General features: G+C 41.7%; 1 protein-coding gene across 1 annotated transcript in view; it reads right to left on the bottom strand.

Annotated features, from left to right (window-relative positions):
• Positions 1-15,254: 15,254 nt before the first annotated feature.
• The window catches only part of LOC308116352 (paired box protein Pax-6-like), a 20,171-nt gene continuing 15,465 nt past the window's right edge, over positions 15,255-19,960 (bottom strand). The window contains exons 8-9 of the mRNA XM_080474497.1: positions 19,803-19,944; positions 15,255-16,129 (exon numbers count right to left, since the gene is read on the bottom strand). Of these exons, the coding sequence (XP_080330623.1) occupies positions 16,044-16,129; positions 19,803-19,944 (228 nt within the window). The 3' untranslated portion in view covers positions 15,255-16,043. The remainder of the gene's footprint in view (positions 16,130-19,802; positions 19,945-19,960) is intronic.

Here is a 19,960-nt window from a genome sequence, read left to right as displayed (position 1 = left end):
TGATTTACTACACGCCCTCCATATTTTAATATGTGGCTGTATGAATCCTCGGTTGTTCACATATTCAGCTTTGCACTGGTTGGGGTTCTTGTTCAGTTTTTTGCGGCGCAACTTTCATGTTGGTCCCTAAAGAGCAGACGTGAGGCAGGACGGAGACCGGGACTCTGGAGCAGACGTTACGGCCGGAACCGATGCTCTACCGAGTCCACTTACCACGAACTGTCCCTGGCCGGTGCTCCATTGTGTGAAGCGCCGCCCCGGAGCTCTGTTTCCCCGATGCACAAGGCCGACGTTCGCTCTCTCTGAACCAAAACGGAAGTTCCAGCTGCATAGTGGTGATTAGAAAAAAACTGTTTGCATGATCTGAGCTCCTCTGGGCCCTGGCCGGAGAGGCCTGCCCTCCCCCTGGGCCCTGGCCGGAGAGGCCTGCCCTCCCCCTGGGCCCTGGCCGGAGAGGCCTGCCCTCCCCCGGGCCCAGGCCGGAGAGGCCTGTCTTCCCTCTGGGCCCACCCCAGCCTGCATGACTAAAACATTTTGGGAAAAGTGCAGTAAAGTTGATCCTAAGGAGCTACAAGATCCCAAAGTGACCGCATGTAAAATGAATCTTTATTGAAAATCATCACAAGCATCAAAAGGTACCCGTCGATGTTAAAAGCGCTCCCTTCTTCTTCCATGAGGTCCGCCTATATCTAATAAACAACAAGACAATACATTGACATTGTTTACCTGAAACCTATTAAAGATAATATAAAAATAATTTTCATTTCCCACACACAATCAACATTGTAATCAGAGTTTATAAGCTGTGTAATATACTGATTAGGATTATTTCTAGATTCAATCAACTATTTCTAAGCTAAGTCTGAACTACTAGTAATTAACACTAATTATCACTACTGATTGGAACACAAAAAAACCTCTATGCGCGTACCATCCTGTACTCATCGAGTGTACAACCTCGTCACTCCAGGTCATTCATGATGCACCTCAATCTGTACTCATCCCCTCCTGCGGGCATCCTGATGATCTGAACAGCCTGTACTGTAGTTCTAGTCACTCTCCTGCACATGCACTTCATCACCGCGATCACACAGAGAATTACCAGTGACAAGGCAAGAATTCCCACTGGTACAGTTACCAGAAACCTGATCAGTCCAGTCCCCCAGGATCCAAACACTCCTCCAAAGCTTCCAAAATCAAAACCATGTGAATCATGAAGTTCTTTGATCCCGTGAGCTGTATCCGGAGCCAGAGCTACCACCTCCCTCGTCACTGCAGAGATATAAGCACAACACTCCGTACCGATCACCATACACACACCTCCCTGAGCTGAGAGTACCATATCTAATGCCATTTGACTCTCCAAAGCCACAGACTTCACCTCCTGCAACTCTCTGTTCTCCGCAGCAATCGCTCTGGTGGACACATTCATGTGACTCTCCAGCACCCCGCTAAGATACTTGATCTCCTGTTGTTACCAGAAACACCATCAAATAGAAGCATGACGCCAAACACCTGTTGAACAGGAGACAGACTCCTCGCATGTCGATGTAAGGGCTGATACAACCATATCTACCTTTCTGATCATTGGGATGAGATAAGCTAGATAACACACTCCACTACATCCAGGTGGAACACACCTGTACGCTTTCTCACCACCGATCATGAACACTTCCTCCTGCAACTCCCTTCGTCTCAACACCAAGTCAACCACCTCCCGACAGCAGCTCACTCCTTAATGCTCTCCAGACACTCTCCATGCACCTGAAAACAGCGAGACACATCAGTCATAGCGTGAACAGTAATCGGGGGATGATATTTCGAACTTTCTCTCCATGGAGTAGATCTTTTAAACCCCGGTGAGGCACAATGTTTAACCTTAACCTGAACAGAAAACACTGACTTGAGTCCTGCACGTGATCTGAGCAAGCCATCGACCAGTAACGTGGACATCTGTACCTGATTCAGACACACCTGTCCTTTCCTGTACTGCCAACAGTTCGTCTCTGGATAACTCTGGATACCTCCGGATACCTCTGGATACCTCTGGATACCTCTGGATGCCTCTGGATACCTCTGGATACCTCTGGATAACTCTGGATAACTCTGGATACCTCTGGATGCCTCTGGATACCTCTGGATGCCTCTGGATACCTCTGGATACCTCTGGATAACTCTGGATACCTCTGGATGCCTCTGGATACCTCTGGATACCTCTGGATAACTCTGGATACCTCTGGATGCCTCTGGATACCTCTGGATACCTCTGGATACCTCTGGATGTGTGTGACTTCTAACAGCACCGTCATGTTGAATCCTGCTGGCAGATGTTTTCTGTTTACTCTCTCTCCTACCAATGCCTCTATGTCCTGATACCTGGCTGATCTGCTCTTGTGCATGTAGTACGCTGGTGTAAAACAATCCTCGGGCCGTCACTCAGGGCCGACCCCATTAAGCAAGCTAAATCCTTATTTTAATAATGAAGGAAACAACAATTTTAACTCATTGTGGGGAAGACTCGGTAAAATAATAACAAATCTGGAGATTAAGATTAATATTCTTCATTGCTTACTTTAACGTCTTTTTTCTTTTTTCTTTCATAATAATAACAACAACAACGACAATAACAACAACAACAACGATAATAATAATAATAAATTCTTTAACTATTATTACTATTGAATGAATTTATTTTGAACATGTATAAAAATATGTAACTATTTATGATTATTATTATGAAGATATTAATACATTTGCCTTGCCTTGCCCTACACTAAGTAAAGTTGGCATTACTCAGCAATTTCTCAAACCCTATGTTGAGATTGAAGTAATTTTTAGTTGTAACTGTTTGGTTTTGTGAAAATATCGACATTTTCATCACGTATACTCTGAGCTACGACTGGGAAAAAACATTAGCGTTGAAAATGAAAGGTTATTATGGTTTTATTTTAGCCTGGCCCACTCAAGATCAAATGGTTCTGATTATGGCCCCTGAACTAAAATGTGTTTGACGACCCTGATTTAGAGGCTTAATTAAATTAGATCTGAGATTAAATTAGATCTTTATTGTCATTCAACATAAAAACCACAGATAGCAACACTTAATGTACACAAATAAAAGTGTCTAAAATCTCAACTGCAAAAAGGTATAAAAGTGTAATAAAGGAATAAAGTGATACGGTGCACCGGATTATTGCTGTGCAGTAATACTTTCTCATTTTATTTGAAAGAAAGCTGATATGAGGCGTAGAAGAAACAAACTGAGAAGCAACAGTTGAATATTTGCACAGATGCATCCAGGCTCAGTCAACATGTGGACGCTTCCTCTCAGAGCCAGGAGAGGACGGTAAACACTGGCACACGTTATTTGGAGTAAATGTTGATCCAAGCCTTTCTCAGGATGTCGGCAGCCCCCCCAGCGTACTCCAGTTAGCAGCTCTGACAACCATTCACTTTGTTAAGTCAGCGTTAAGCTCCCATCGTTATGAGTCAAGCTGAACTCTTGACTGAGCGTTGCAACTGGAATTCTTTCCATTCTGCCATTCTGCCATTCATCCACAGCAACAACAAGCCGGCCGAGATGCGCCGGGCTGCAGGTAGGGAGTGAATGGTCCCATGGACCTGCTCTCAGGACGCATTTAGATCCGCTACAGCTGCATTGAGATGTACTGAGCCGAATTAAGACACAGAGATGGAGCATTGAGGAGCAGTGAGGGTGAATTGAGATGTTTTGAGCCATATTTGAATTGTACTGAGGCCGTATTGAAGCTGTATTGAGATGTATCAGAGCACAGCTAATTGAAGCTGAGCAGCAGAGATTGTCGTGCTTTGTAGCTGGACGGGATTGTCCGTGCTGCATTGTGGCCTAAAGGGATCCTCCATGCTATTGTGGTGTAAGAAGATTGTCCCCAGTCCAAGGTAAGAAAAGGAGAAAAGCCATGAAGAGAAGGAGCACTCGAGCTGCCAGAGGTGATGTAAGTCTGCGGGGCAGTGTGTTGTCTGTCTGAGAGAGATTAAATGTGTCCAGTGTGTGGCCTCTCCGTTTCATACGTGGCTCGCTTTTCTTCCTCCACATTTGATGTGCAGAGCAGTCTAACTCTTCTTTTGTTGCAAACAAAGGCCTCTAACACCGAGAGCAAAGACTCCCCTCAGAAGTTAGCCAACCTCCGCCTGGTTCACCACCGACGGCCATTTGATTCTCAGTCCATTAGGCAGCCGACAGCCACTCATCACTGTTCACATAAATAGTCCTGACTGCACAAAATCTAACCCAGGGCTGTCAAACACCTTTCAGTTCAGGGGACACGTTCATCCTGAGTCAGTAAATTACTGCCATAACTACCATTAAATGTTAAAGTTTTTCTTGTGAAGCAGAGTAGACCTGGAGAAAATCTCAATCTTTTTACAAAAACAAACAATTATGACCGAAAATTACGACAATCTTAAAATAATGGCAATTTTAATGAAACCTTCTGTTCCAAAAAACAATGAAATATCCCAAAACCCTTTCCAGCTGTTGCATTCTGGGAGTTTTTTACAAACTCCCGTGACAGCGTGGCTTTGAGGCTAAAGCTAGTTAGCTACCGCTCAAGGTAGCATCATCTCAGCTGGTCTCAGTGTCGGGCGGTGTCCACTGCTCTTTAGGAATGTGTTCAAACTCAATGTTTTCTCTGGAATTCTTACAGTTTTCTCAGTGGTCGTCCGGACTGGAGCCTCTCCGGCAGTCCCGGCTCCAGCTCAGTACGGCTGGGGGTGCGGCTGATAACCGAGGGGGGGCGATGACGTGATGCATAGTATGAGAAAACGTCTGCAGCCCAATTGTTTTCTCTGAGCAGGGCTTGACATTAAGGATTTTAACAACTTTTTACCTGCCCGAAGTTTAATGGAAACTTATAAGCTTGGTAAAGTATTAATTCCACCAATAAATCCATTGGAATATGTTTCTGTAATTGTTTTTTGAATAAACTTTAGGTATATCTGACTCCAATTAAAAATGACCAGACAAACAAAACAGGATTTCACAAGTTATTTTTACAGTTTAACTTCTTTCCATGAGAGTATCCATGTAGGTTCTGACATAGTACTGAAACATTTAGACATTTAGCCTATCAGAGTTCATTTACATATTTAATTTATTTACACATTAACACAGTCATTTCAATTACCTTAGAATAGTTGAAAACACTGTCTGTACTATATACAAGTACTGCATTAATGATTTAAAGGGAAGAATTTAATTCTTGTGCATACTAGAGAACTAATGACTAGTTTTAGACAGAAAAGACATCGTAGTATCATACATTAAATTATATTATTCAGTGACGAGAGTACACCAATAAAAAGACACAAACTGACAAACTGTGGATCCAGTTTGTCACTAAAATATTTTGAAAACAAGTATTGAAGTACAATTCATGAACATTCAGATGTTCCTTATTCCAGGAGTCTGATGGAGGGACAGCTTCAGGAACTTGCTCATCTACACTGCAGTAGGGAAGCACCGAGCACGTTTTTTCACTTCTGATTCTGATACTTAAATTTGTATATCTGCTGATACTATTCTGATACCAGAGCTGTTTACTTTAACATTATTATCATTATTGTTGACTTTATATGAGGCTGTAATAAACTCCTCTCTACAGTAAAGTATAAAATGTACTAATGTATACATGTATTCTCTCAAAAGACAACTTGAGGTTAGTATCAGGTCAGTAAAGGAAGCAGTACAAAGTATTTTTGTTCCATGTGGACAATGTGGGGGTCTGCGTGACGTCATCATCTCATAATAAACTAGTTCTATCTTTAGAACCTCAGAATGACTTTATTAATCCCTGGGGAAACTCTTGAGCAAGGCAGCAGCAACACAATGTTTCCAGCTCTAACGCAGCTCCAACCATTGGGACTATTTTCAGGGAGTTTAGCGTGGAGTAGGACGCAGCTTCACTTCTCTGCACAACAGCGCCAGCTAGTGGCCCGGCATGCTCACTACATAATTTTCAATGTTTCTGTGTAAACAGACATCGTTGTCAAAATGTCTCCTTGTAAACGTACAACTTTTCTGAAACTAACAAAACATAAATGAGGTGTTTTCAGTGGAGGAGGTCAAAGGCTCGATGGCGTGGAAGAAGGTAACATTACTGCTCACGAGCCCAACATCATCGCCTCACTTTGTCCAGCAGCTCCTTCACACAATATCACTGGGAAATGTTTTAGTAATTAATAACACAAAGGTTGAATAAAGAAACATCAAATCCACATTGAAGTCTGGCCTCTTCCATGTTGATCAAATCATGGTCCAGGACAGTATCAGCACAGATAAAACTCTCCCAGCGAAACGGAAGCAGTCCGAACCATCATCAAGTCCCCTCACAAAGTGGGAATATACTCTTAACACCAACCAAACATTTTCTTTTTCAGGCCAATGTGTTTAAATCAAATTTCAATCTGGCAACGCTGTGAGGGAGACGCCACGCAGAAGAAAATCCACCTTTTGATGGCGTCAGAGCTCAGAATCCAGCAGAGACGCTGTGAAAAGACGGCAGAGAGCCCTTCTGCCTCCCCCTCCATCAAAAACACTATGAAATCACAATAGCTCCAGATCAACCACAGCAGGGTGGTGTTGTTTTTATAAATCCCATAGTTTGTAAGGAAAATGTTTCTCATCTGAATTCACGGGCTGGCGGAGCCTTCTGTCTCATCCTGTGTGTGAGCTGAAGCACGTTTAGGCAATACACTGATCAATCTGTTCCCCATAGTGAGAGGAAACATAACGTGTGTGTCAGTGTGACTCATCATAGAATCCTTGAGACTGATCGGCCTGTAAGAATGAGCTTTATATGTCAAATCCATTCACTGAAGTGAGTGTCTCTTCACTTAAGGCTGCAGTTTGCAAATCAGGATGTCAAACTGGTTTGATCTAACGGATGAACTCCAGTCCCACTTCATCACCATGAGCCTGGAGCAGTAATGTGGCTGCAGAGGAGCCCAGCAAAACAGCCTCAAAACACTAAAGACATTTGGAACGTCTTCATATTCAATCTATTTTTAAGAAAGTAAATACTCTTTGCTGAGATGTTTCTCTTCTGACGAACAGACATCACTCCAAAATGGGTTTATTTATTTATTTTATCTTATTTATCTATTTATTTTATCTTATTTATCTTATTTATCTTATTTATCTTATTTATCTTATTTATCTTATTTATCTTATTTATTTATTTATTTATTTATTTATTTATTTATTTATCCATTCCTTCCCCCATTCTTCACCTATTGACGAATGCAAAATCCAATAAAACTAAACAGACAATAAAAAAGAAAAAACTACTCCAGTGGAGCTTTTTATGAAAACAGAATAATAAAAACACACAAAAAGAACAAAATGAACAAGAACCATTAACATCTGAGAGGTTTTCATTCTCCTTCTTCATTTCTGTTTTTTTCAAAGATATATCTTTTGTACGTGTATTTAAATTGCTTTATATTCATACTTTGTTTAATCTTGTCAACAGAACCAGCCCACAGATGAAACACGTACTTTTTAAATTTCTCCGAGCAGAATTCTGTTTCAGGTTTAGTTTCCCTCTAAAGTCGACCCCCCCCCACTCTGTCTTTGAACAGTTTGTATGTTTACAGGAGCAGTTTATTTATTGCTTTATTCATTATTTGTGCAGTTTTAAATTCTACCAGATCCCCAAACTTTAAGGTGTGTACTTTTAAAAACAGTGTATTGGTGTGTTCATGATGTCCTACATTATTTACTATAGGAGAGGCTCGGTGTTGTTTTGTGCTCAGTGAATGTGAGGTGCTTTTCTAGGTAGTGCCCCATACTTCCACACAGTACTTTAAATATGGTACCACCAGTGTAGAATACAGAATATACAGTACTCTGCCTTGCTCCCCATCACTCCGCTGCTCCGGCTACTTTTGATCTCATGTTTTATGTTTCCAGCAGATTTTGATGAAGAATCACATCCAGGGATTTATTCTCATACACTCGTTCTATTCCAACTTTATTTATCAGTACTTTTACTTGTGTATTTATTTAGTGTTTTCCAAAGAGCATAAGTTTGGTTTCATTTAAATTTAATGATAATTTATTCAAATCAAACCAAGTTTTTATTTGACTCCTTTCTGCTGACGCCTCCAAACGCTGCTGCAAGTTTTCCTGTCACAACAAATATTAGTATCATCTGCAAATACTACAAACTTTAACATGTTTGACACCTGACATATATCATTAATATACAAAATGAATCATTTCAGACCCAAAACCCACCCCTGTGGAACGCCTAGTTCTATTAAAGCATGTTGATTTGTAATCCTCCATTTGTTTTATTACTTATGTAGCTTCTCATCCACCAGTACAACCCGTCTCATTCCAGATTCTTCCACTTAATTCATTAACAAATAAGGATCAATTGTGTCGAATACTTTTTTCAAATCTATAAATACCCCCACTGCAAAGTTCTTATTGTCTCTGGGACTGGTGACGTCTTCAATAATCCCATTAATCCCATAGAAGTAGATCTGTTGGACCTGAATCCAAACGGACTCTCAACCAGCAACTCATACTTCTATAAACTTATCAACCTACTGACCAACAGTTCTTATAATATTCTAGAGTACTGAGAGAGTAAAGACACAGGCCTAGAATCAGTAAACTGATTTCTGTCTCCATCCTTGTCTAGAGGGACTTTGCAGTTTTCATTTTACACAGAAATACTCCAGTTTTGAAGGATAAATTATAAATATAAGTTAAAGGTTTTACTATTCCACCAACGCCTGCCTGAACTAGAGCCACATCAAGTCCTTCCAGTCTGCAGACCTTTTACTCTAACATTTACTAACAATGTCAATAAAATCTATTTCACCAACTGTTTTAAAAACATTGAGTTTGTCTAACAAATCCTGGATATTCCTCTCTCCGTCCTCTGACTGGACTCTGGTCCCACAGTCAGAACCAACCTGTTAAACCCTGACCCACCGTGTTGCTCCCCATGGTGTCATGCTCTGGAAAATGCTGAGTCATTTATGTTCATTGATCCATTCCTGATAATATTAATAACACATTCCATATGCCCTCAATGTTATTTTTATTATCGGTTAATATTTTATTATAATAATCTTTCTTGCATTTCCTCATAATACTTGTCCATTTATTTTGGTATCTTTTGTATTTACTTCCTGCTTCTATAGTTCAGATTTTCATAAATTCTTTATACAACATATTCTTCTTTCTGTGTGTATTCTGAAGTCCTTTTGTCATCATTCTGTCTGTGTATTTGTGTTTCTTGTTGTATTGTTTCAAAGGACAGTGTTCATCATATAATGATTTAAATATAATCAGGAATGTCTCATATGCTTTGCTGGAGTCAGTCTCTAGTTTCCAGGTTTGTATTTGTAATGCATTTCTAAATCTGTCACCAGCTCCATGTGTTCTTACTCTCCTCTATCTAATCCCACCAACATCTTTATACTGAACATAATTACAAACAAACATTACAAAAGCAGCCAGTGGTCACTAATGTTATTTAATAGTGAGCCAGTCTTTATGTTGTGGTCGTACAGTTTGTGAACATGTTGTTTATTAGAGCTGCACTATGAGACGTTTCTCTGCTGGCTTTAGTGATAAAAACCTCCTACTGAACAATACGTCCAGAAATCCATCAGTCAATTTGTGCTTGTTGGGTTTCTTTCCATCCGCCCTGATAAATCCAGAATATAATTTAAAATCCTTCTTTTAATGTATAAACAACCAGGCTCCATCGTGTCTTAAAGAGCTGTTAATCCCACAATATCCCAGAAAAACACTAGAAATTAAGAAAGAAAATAAAAGATGATTTGAAATGAGTCATTGTTGGTCACAGTGAGAGTTTGAGGAAAAACACTTCCCACTCTGGACAAAACTGAGAATACCAGTTTTTCTGTGTGAGGAAAGTAAAACTAAACCAGCTTCATCAATGATCTGCTGCTTTGTTTTGAAAGAAACGTCCACGAGGGACTTGGAAATATTAAATTCCAGAAGTTCCTCAAACCGTTTGCTAGTCGTTGGGTGTCATTGATTAAAACGGCGATTCTGACAGGTTGACTGAGACGTTAACTGCTTTGACTGGAGTTCTTCATTGATGAAATAATTCCCTATTGACAGCTGACAAGCATCCATTGTGGTCACAACCTTCTCCCATTCAGCCGTTTTCAGAGAGAAACACTTTATTTATTTATTTACAAGCTCTCAGTGGTTGAAATGAAGATGTCAAAATGGTTCAGACGTCAGGCGGATTCCCATCTGCTCCGCGGGGTTTCATCCATCTCTATATGAGCGTGTGAAAAGGCAGAAAGCTTCCCTGTCACGATCCCGCCGCGCCGCCATTACCATGCAAATGCAATTCATTAGGATGTAAATGATCAACATAATGATGATTTTTAATTAGAATGTAAATGATGATTATTTGTATGAAGATATCAGCAGCTGTGGGACAGAGCTGCGACAAGGAGCTGTTGTCTCTGACTGACTGACTGACTGAATGGATGAATGGATGAATGGCTGCGCCTCGGTTCAGCCACAAACAATATTATCTTTCCCCTCCTCCTCCATTCCTCCGTCTGTTTCTGTTGCTGTTTGAGGAAATACACCCAATATCAACATCTTTCACTGACTGGATTCAGCTTGCAGCTCAGACTGGCCTCGTGCAGGAACACCAACTGCTCGGAGTGTTCAAGCAAACAAACAGAAAATATGATAACATGTTTATGAGACTTTCATTTAATTTCATTTAGACTCAACTTCAGCAGCACTTTAAAAACGCCCAGAACTGAAACACACAGCTGGACATTAATGATCATAACAATCTCATAAAGCTCAAATGAAATGATTTAAGTAAATGATCACAAAAGTGTGAAAGGTAAAGAGTGAGACAGGCCATGGAGTGAGTCATCAGCATACAGGTGGCACATTGGAGCAGTGGTTTGCACCGCCGCCTCACCAGCTATTGGCCCTAATGTGCAGATCAACAGCGGGAAAATCACTTTACAAAGAGCCACATGTAAAATCAGCACTGACACTTAAACTGACCTGACTTCTGCTAAATGAGAATAAATAAGAATCACCTCTTCATATTAAAGCAATTTTTTAAAACACGATTTATATGAGCTGCTGTTGCTCGGCAACGCCTGGAAATCATGACTACATTTTTTTTCTTTAAATAAGAAATTTAAAATGAATTTTACACCAATATACTGTCCACCGCTGACTTCATATACGTACATCTGTGGGTCGAATGCAGAATCACACTTCCTGTGTGTTTAGAAAGACACAGTTGAAATTAAAATGTCTAACTTCCATCTGATATTACATTTGAATTATATGTCTCAAAAAAGTAAACTTGAAAATGTCAGGCTGCTTTTGCATATTTTTGCTTGGTGGTGTAGTGGTTAGCACTGCTGGCCCAAAGCCCGGTTCAAGTCCTTTCAGTCGCTTGTCGGGGAGCAGAGCAGCTGGACAAAACTCACCCGATGTGAAATCATTTTCAAATGAACTGCAGGATTCACACTGAGATCCACAGGGATCCAGCAAATATGAAAGACATATGAGAGGCATGTTGGCGTTCTGGCAGGGATCATGGCTTCATAGCGGACGGTACACCGTGGAACCAATGAGACCTGCAGTGGAGCTTCAATGTTCTCCCAGTGTTTCCTCCCACAGTCTGAAGACTTGGATTCAAGGTTAGTTGGTGACTTAAAGTCCCTATTTCAAGTGAGGCGGAGTCATCATCAAGTACAGCCCTCCAGCCCCCCCCCCCCCCCCCCCCCCCGCAGTTCTCCATTTCCAGGTGAAAACACCTGATTGTGAACAGAAGGTCAATGTCCTGATGTTGAGAATGTGAGTGTGTTTGACCTGTGGTGACCGGCTCACCTGTCCACGGCTCACCTGCCTTCATAGCCATCGGCTAAAATCAGGCTCGATTCCATCAAGTCAAGACGAGCTGCAGTTTTCATGAAAAGCTGCTTCAGTTTCATTTTAAAGGTTAAACATGTTTTGTGGTTCCGGAAAAATATTATTTGGTGAAGAGTGGAAAAAAACCTGTTTTAGTCATAAAGGTTGCCATTTTCGAGTATGCACTTTTTTACAGGTGTTGTTGCAGTCCCATCGCACACACACACACACACACACACACACACACACACACACACACACACACACACACACACACACACACACACACACACACACACACACACACACACACACACACACACACAGGCACACACACACAGGCTCCGCATGGCTCTGAATCAGACATCTACTATCACTGAAAAGGAAGGGGAAAAAATCATCTCTCCAACTATTGTTTCATTCACACAGCTCGTCATTTCTTTCTCTCCCGTCGGCTGGCGTTTGGCTGCAAAATGAGATCAGGGTCAACCTCTCCTCATTTACTTAACAAAAGCCTGGGACAAAGAGAAAGAGAGGAGCTGATGGCTGTCACAGAGAGAGAAAGAGAGCTCTCTAGACAAATGAACTGCAGCCCCACTCTGAAAAGTTTCATGCTTTTTGCATTGCACACAATCCACCTTGTGTCACCTGCAATCAATTACTGTCTGCAGCCAATGGCGTTCTGGGACACCTCATCATCCAGGAAGTGATCAATGACGGCATTGTACCTTCAGCCGCGACAACAAGAGTAATGGCAGATCACACAGTTATTGTGGTCAGAGAGTGTGTGTGTGTGTGTGTGTGTGTGTGTGTGTGTGTGTGTGTGTGTGTGTGTGTGTGTGTGTGTGTGTGTGTGTGTGTGTGTGTGTGTGTGTGTGTGTGTGTTGTGACTATAGTGTCTGTGTATTGGATGTCGGTCAATTCATTGTCAGTGTCTGTGTACTGACACTCATCAACACCAAAGTTTAAGTTCTAAATTTCACATCATACTTACTTCTCATATATATATATATATATACATATATATGAAACTTTGCTATTGAACATATGTACCACAGCCATGCAAAATATTGGCCAATAAGCACAACGTTTCCTTATGAGTACCAAGTCCTGGACTTGGTACTCTTATTTTGACAGTCATCGTAATAACAATCCAACTTGGTTGTTTGTCCACTAGGATGTCTGTATATATATTTAGACATAGATATAAAATATATATAGATAAAAAAATGGTGTGTGTGTGTGTGTGGGGGGGGGGGGGGGGGGGGGGTCACGATCTCACGTTGCCCTCCGGCCACCTGCTGTACCACCAAAGCACCGCTCAGTAGAATGTTCAAATAAATGATGAACTACTGCAGTAAAATCAGTTCACACAACCTTGTCATCAGTTTGTATCAGTTTAACCCTTTATAGGACAACTGACCATATATGGTCACGCCTCGCTTTCAAGTGTTTCTTTAAAACTCCCCGTTAGGAGTTAATAATCAATACAGGGTGCATCACTTTTCTGATAAAAGCACATGGCATTAGCTTATTTTACTATGAGTCATGAAATTTGAAGTCATTTCAGTCACGTTTACACTTTCCTTTGTATGTAAATAACATGATCTTGTGTTTTAAAAAATAAGGATGTAAAAAGCGGATCTTCTGAGCTCTAACCTGCGGCGCCGCCTCCATCCCAACTATATAGATAATTACTGGACATCACTCGTCTCTTCACAATAAAATACTGTATTTCCATCATCAGCGTCTCAACAGCTGTGGCTCAGTTGGTAGCGTGGTCTTCTCCGAATGGAAAGGTTGCAGGTTTGATTCCCATGTCAAAATGTCCTTGAGCAAGGCACCGGTGTGTGAATGGGTGAATGTGACTGATGACATGCGCTGGGGGAATGACCGAGCAGTGGAGCAGTGAAATCCATTTCCACCTCAAGGCCCAGTTCACGGTTTTCAAGTGAAGACAGAAACTGTTTGTGTCGTGGCGTTTTGGAGGTCCGACAACACGTCAGCAGTCTCAGACCCACTGAAACGGGAAGGTCCGACAACACGACAGCAGTCTCAGACCCACTGAAACGGGAAGGTCCGACAACACGTCAGCAGTCTCAGACCCACTGAAACGGGAAGGTCCGACAACACGTCAGCAGTCTCAGACCCACTGAAACGGGAAGGTCCGACAACACGACAGCAGTCTCAGACCCACTGAAACGGGAAGGTCCGACAACACGACAGCAGTCTCAGACCCACTGAAACGGGAAGGTCCGACAACACGACAGCAGTCTCAGACCCACTGAAACGGGAAGGTCCGACAACACGACAGCAGTCTCAGACCCACTGAAACGGGAAGGTCCGACAACACGACAGCAGTCTCAGACCCACTGAAACGGGAATAATTCTTTTCTCAGTCGGAAGCATCACAGTCGCGTCTCCATGGAAACCAGGGAAAAAGCCACTTTTTAAAACGCTCCAACTCAACCTAACATGAATAATTAAAAAAATCAATAATTTACTCCAATTGCTGATGATGTTTCACTTTTTGGTACGACTCCTTCACACATTTAAAAAACAAACAATAAAAGAGCACGCCACGGCCGCCGTGAATACTTCATCTGCACATGCTCAGTAGCTGGACAATCACAATGGCTCTTTCTCAATTCCAAGTACACAAGTACTCTCCAAGCATGTGAGTACGTACTTGCACGTACATTCTTGAAAGTATGGACTTGCCATTCTCCTCCATCATTTCTTGCCAAATGCATTATGGGTAATTTGGCTTCCCAGGTCCACAGGTCCCGTTTTGAAGTGTCCTTGATAAAGTGGGCGGAGCCAGAACACATCCAGGTATTTCATGTGTACTCGGCGAGATGTGTACTTTGAATTGGATCAGTACTTAGTCTCCGACTGATGACACTTCTCAAGTACGGCAGAACACAAGTACAGACAAGTACACATATTGAGAAACGGCCAATGTTTCCTCCATGGTGTCTTGACTCCCAGTACATACTCTCTTGGTACTCGGTACTTCTATTATGTCCGCGTTCTTCCGTTGTTAATGTTTAGCTCCCGTTGTGTTCTGCTGCATGTGTGTGTGGTTTCTTTACAAAACAAACAGCTCCCACTAGTGGCCCAACATCAAAACATCGATTTGGTATTTCTGCCATTTGGTGTAAATGGACATAATTTCAAAACATATAAACGCAAATGTTTTCTGAAACAAAAATGCAAAAACAGTGCGTTCTAAAGTGAAAGGTTGTCAACAGGATGTAAAACATTATGTTCTGCGCCACCTATCAGTACGTCATGACTGTGGAATAGATGAGAAAATAGCATTGAAATAACTTTATTTTTAAAATCTCCCAGATCATGTGAGAAGACAAATACTTTACACTTTGAAATTAGAAACAGATTTACATTCCAGACACAATTTATTCATCACTTTTCAGAGGTTAACAAAGTCTTTCTTCTGTTTTCAGGATTCAACTTCTTGGTTTTCCTGTTAAATGGAGCTTTGGAACCCAAGTTAACCGTCTTCCAGTTTGGGATCAGAGTCCAGGTAGTTAGATTCCATTCATGTCGGGGGCTTTACAATACCAAACACATACCACCCAAATTCAGATTCATAAAGTCCAGACTTATTCAGGACGAGGGCGTTTGGAATCTGTTGTTAAAGAAAGAAAGAAAACAAAACTATTTTCATTCTTCACTTTATGTTTCAGTTGGATTTTCCTATAAATACACCTGTTTCTTATAAATGACCTCCTGAAAGAGGAAAGAAGATCACACACACGCAGTCCAGCTCTGAATGGACGTCATCCTCTTTCCTGCACTCGTGACACAAAGTCCCAGGCAGTCAGATTCTGATGGACAATGAGGCCAAAGGTTTAAATCCCAAAGAGGTTGGATCTGGCTGCAGCTGAACTTGTTTTGGTTATCATATAAAAACCCATGGTCTTGGAGAGTCCCAGAACCACCAGTCAAATCAACATCTTGGTATTCATTGGCCCATTTCAGTCAAAAGCAAAAGTCCTTTTTCACATTCAAGATGTAACATTAAAATGGGCCACACGTTGATGACCAATACATTTCTGTTGCTGGAGTGGCTCAGTGGAAGCCATTACTGCAGGCGTGGCCAGTACTGTGACATGTCTGCTTCACTTCCTGGAACTTGGACTGGAACTGAAACGCCAGCAGATATCAGACCTGGCCAAAGAGAGAAGGAGCGGTCATTAGAGAGGAGCTGAGGGGGGCTGTGGAACAAGAGCAAGACAAAACATGGTTCACTTCAAAACATGGAAAAGATCAAGCCTGGATTACTTTTGGAAATGCTCTGACTCTGTTTCCATGGAAACGTGGGAAAACACAACTTCTTGAAAAAGATACAGGGACAAAGTCAACTCTTTGAAAAGTTACATCTCTGTGGAAACAAAGGAAAACACAACTTTTTGGAAATGATGTGTAGATGGCGGAAACGCTGCGTCGGTGCATACACACCACAGTCAGAGTAACCAGTAGTTCTGCACACGCTCAGTAGAACCAATCAGAACAACGTTTCCTCCATAGTGTCATGACTCCCGGTCCATATTCTCCTGGATCTTAGTAGTTTTATTTTGACAGTCATCGTAATAACAAACTAATTAGGTAGTTTTATTTTGACAGTCACTGTAATAACAATCCAACCTGGTACTTTTATTTTGACAGTCACCGCAATAACAAACTAATTTGGTAGTTTTACTTTGACAGTCACCGTAATAACAATCCAACTTGGAACTTTTATTTTCACAGTCTCTGTAATAACAATCCAACTTGGTAGTTTTATTTTGACAGTCACCGTAATAACAATCCAACTTGGTAGTTTTATTTTCACAGTCTCTGTAATAACAATCCAACTTGGTAGTTTTATTTTCACAGTCTCTGTAATAACAATCCAACTTGGTAGTTTTATTTTGACAGTCACCATGATAACAATCCAACTTGGTAGTTTTATTTTGACAGTCACCGTAATAACAATCCAACTTGGTAGTTTTATTTTGACAGTCACCATAATAACAATCCAACTTGGTAGTTTTATTTTGACAGTCACCGTAATAACAATCCAACTTGGTAGTTTTATTTTGACAGTCACCATAATAACAATCCAACTTGGTAGTTTTATTTTGACAGTCACCATAATAACAATCCAACTTGGTAGTTTTATTTTCACAGTCTCTGTAATAACAATCCAACTTGGTAGTTTTATTTTGACAGTCACCATGATAACAATCCAACTTGGTAGTTTTATTTTGACAGTCACCGTAATAACAATCCAACTTGGTAGTTTTATTTTGACAGTCACCATAATAACAATCCAACTTGGTAGTTTTATTTTGACAGTCACCATAATAACAATCCATCTTGGTGGTCTGTCCACTAGAATATTCGTGTTCTCCTGTTGTTAATGTTTAGAACTCATTGTTCTCTACTGTGTGTGTGTGTGTGTGTGTGTGTGTGTGTGTGTGTGTGTGTGTGTGTGTGTGTGTGTGTGTGTGTGTGTGTGTGTGTGTGTGTGTGTGTGTGTGTGTGCTTTCACTACTAAAACTAACAACAGCGCCAACCCGTAGCCTGCACCGGCGGCACCAGGGGAAGCTTGTGTGTGCTGCAGCGCCCCCTAGGATAGCCAAAGCACCCCCAAGAAATGTGATTTATTTAGATTTGTTTTTATGTTTGAAGATTATAATTTGTTGCCTGGTTGATTAATAAAAACACCAATAAAACATGTATTGTGGAGGAAGTAAACACCTGAGATGTAGTATGAGTGGATTAATTCTAAACTATGATAAGAGATTACAGCCATTACTTTTTTATTTTGAGTCTGGATTCAGTGTATAATTCAAACATTGATGTTTGATGTCATTTCATTTCATTTCAGCTGTTTTGTCTTTTGGTTTGTTTTGTTTTCTAATAATGTTTGAGTTTATGTATGTTTATAAATGTCAAAAATCAATAAAAATTTTTGAATAATAAAACTTTTTTTAACTCTAAAGCAGTGTAAAGGATCCAGCCGATCGCTGCAGGGTATGCTTTCACCTTTGAACTTACAACTTCCTCTTATTACGAGCACATTGTTCCTGCTGACGGTGTAACTTACTAACAGTAATGAAACATGGAGCGACTTTTAGAGAGAACTAAAAGTGAAAAAATCCCTGAATTCTTCGCTCTGAACCACAACGACCGACGTCTCCTGGTGACTGATGGTTATTGGCTGTTTGGAGTTCTAGAGCTGAACTCCTGGTTCTCTATGGAGGTTCTATTACTCATTAGATCACTGGAGCAGATCTTGTTCTCCCAGTGGAGGGTGTGGTGGCTGGCAGCAGGAGGTGGAGGAGGTGGTGGCTGGCAGCAGGAGGTGGAGGAGGTGGTGGCTGGCAGCAGGAGGTGGAGGTGGTGGCTGGCAGCAGGAGGTGGTGGTGGTGGCTGGCAGCAGGAGGTGGAGGTGGTGGTGGCTGGCAGCAGGAGGTGGAGGTGGTGGCTGGCAGCAGGAGGTGGAGGTGGTGGCTGGCAGCAGGAGGTGGTGGTGGTGTCTGTGTGTTTGAGGCCCAAATGAAAAGCTGCAGTGTGTTTAGCTTCCTGCTGCTGTTCAGGCTCCATCAGTGACGTTCTGCTGTTCAGGCTCCATCAGTGACGTTCTGCTGTTCAGGCTCCATCAGTGACGTTCTGCTGTTCAGGCTCCATCAGTGACGTTCTGCTGTTCAGGTTCCATCAGTGACGTTCTGCTGTTCAGGTTCCATCAGTGAGTTAAGGTGTCAGGCTGGTAAACCTGTAAATCTTTATCACTTTGGATAAATATCTTGAATTGTGTCGCTTAAAATCGTTTTAAATAGCGGAGCTTTTACTGTATGTGTGCGACTGTTCAGTGTGCGACTGTTCATTGTGAGACTGTTCAGTGTGAGACTGTTCAGTGTGCGACTGTTCAGTGTGCGACTGTTCAGTGTGCGACTGTTCAGTGTGAGACTGTTCAGTGTGCGACTGTTCGGTGGCGGTGCGATGTGCATATTGTCGGTGTTACAGTAGAAAATAAAGTAGAGATCACTAAAGTCCTCAGAACCGCCACTGAAAGATGGAGCTCCGCCAGAGCAGCAGCAGGATAAATATCTGGCGCCGCCGGTGGCCTGGCATGGAAACTACATCTGTTTCAGCCTTTCTGCCGTTTGTGTGGAAATGCACATAATAACCAAGATGTTGCGTAAACAGGAAACTCTTCTGGAAAGAAAATGCAAAAACGATGCGTTTTTACCTGAAACGTTGGAAACGGACCAAAGGTCGGTTCATTTATACGTCAAACAAAAGATCAACCGCAGTGAGTAATTCTGTTTCACATCTTACTAAAAACATCCAATAGCATTTTCCAAAACAAGTGTCTTCATCTGCAGTGAAACCAGCATCACACCTTTGTAAATGTTTTTTATTTATTTTTTAAGTTTTTCAGTAAACTTCATGTAACTGTTTTAAAATGTTTTAAAGCTGCACGAAGGCCGTCAAACACGTTTTAGTTCAGGAGCCTCATTCAGCCCGATGGAGTGGGCTGAACCGGTAAACTAGTGCCAGAATAACTTTTACATTTAAATGAAGTTTTTCTTTGTAGTAGCGCAGTACATGGATGAAAAAGTCGATATTTTCCAAAAACCATCAACTCCTATGGAAAATGACTACAAAGCCAATTTCAATTAAACCTTCTGGTGCAAAATCCAGTGAACTATCCCAGAACCTTCTCCTGTCGCTGTTGCATTCTGGGTGTTTTTACAAACTCGCCCTGACAGCTCGGCTTGGAGGCTAATGCTAGTTTGCTAGCTTTAGCGGCTAGCACATTTGATCTGCCGCGGCGGATGACTGGGCGTACCTGTCGATGACGTTGCAGACGATGTCATGGACTGGCTGCCGATGTGTGGCTGCATGTGTGGAGGAGTGTACGTCTCAAAGCTTCTTCCGTTGACCGTGGGGCTGGTGGACAGCATGCAGGAGTACGAGGTCTGGCTGGAGGCCTGCAAGTTCAAATTC

Source organism: Lipophrys pholis, assembly GCF_963383615.2.
Source record: "Lipophrys pholis genome assembly, chromosome: 11".
Classification (NCBI taxonomy): Eukaryota; Metazoa; Chordata; class Actinopteri; order Blenniiformes; family Blenniidae; genus Lipophrys; species Lipophrys pholis.
The sequence above is the reverse complement of the archived record's forward strand: the minus strand, read 5'-3'. Positions and strand labels throughout refer to the sequence as shown.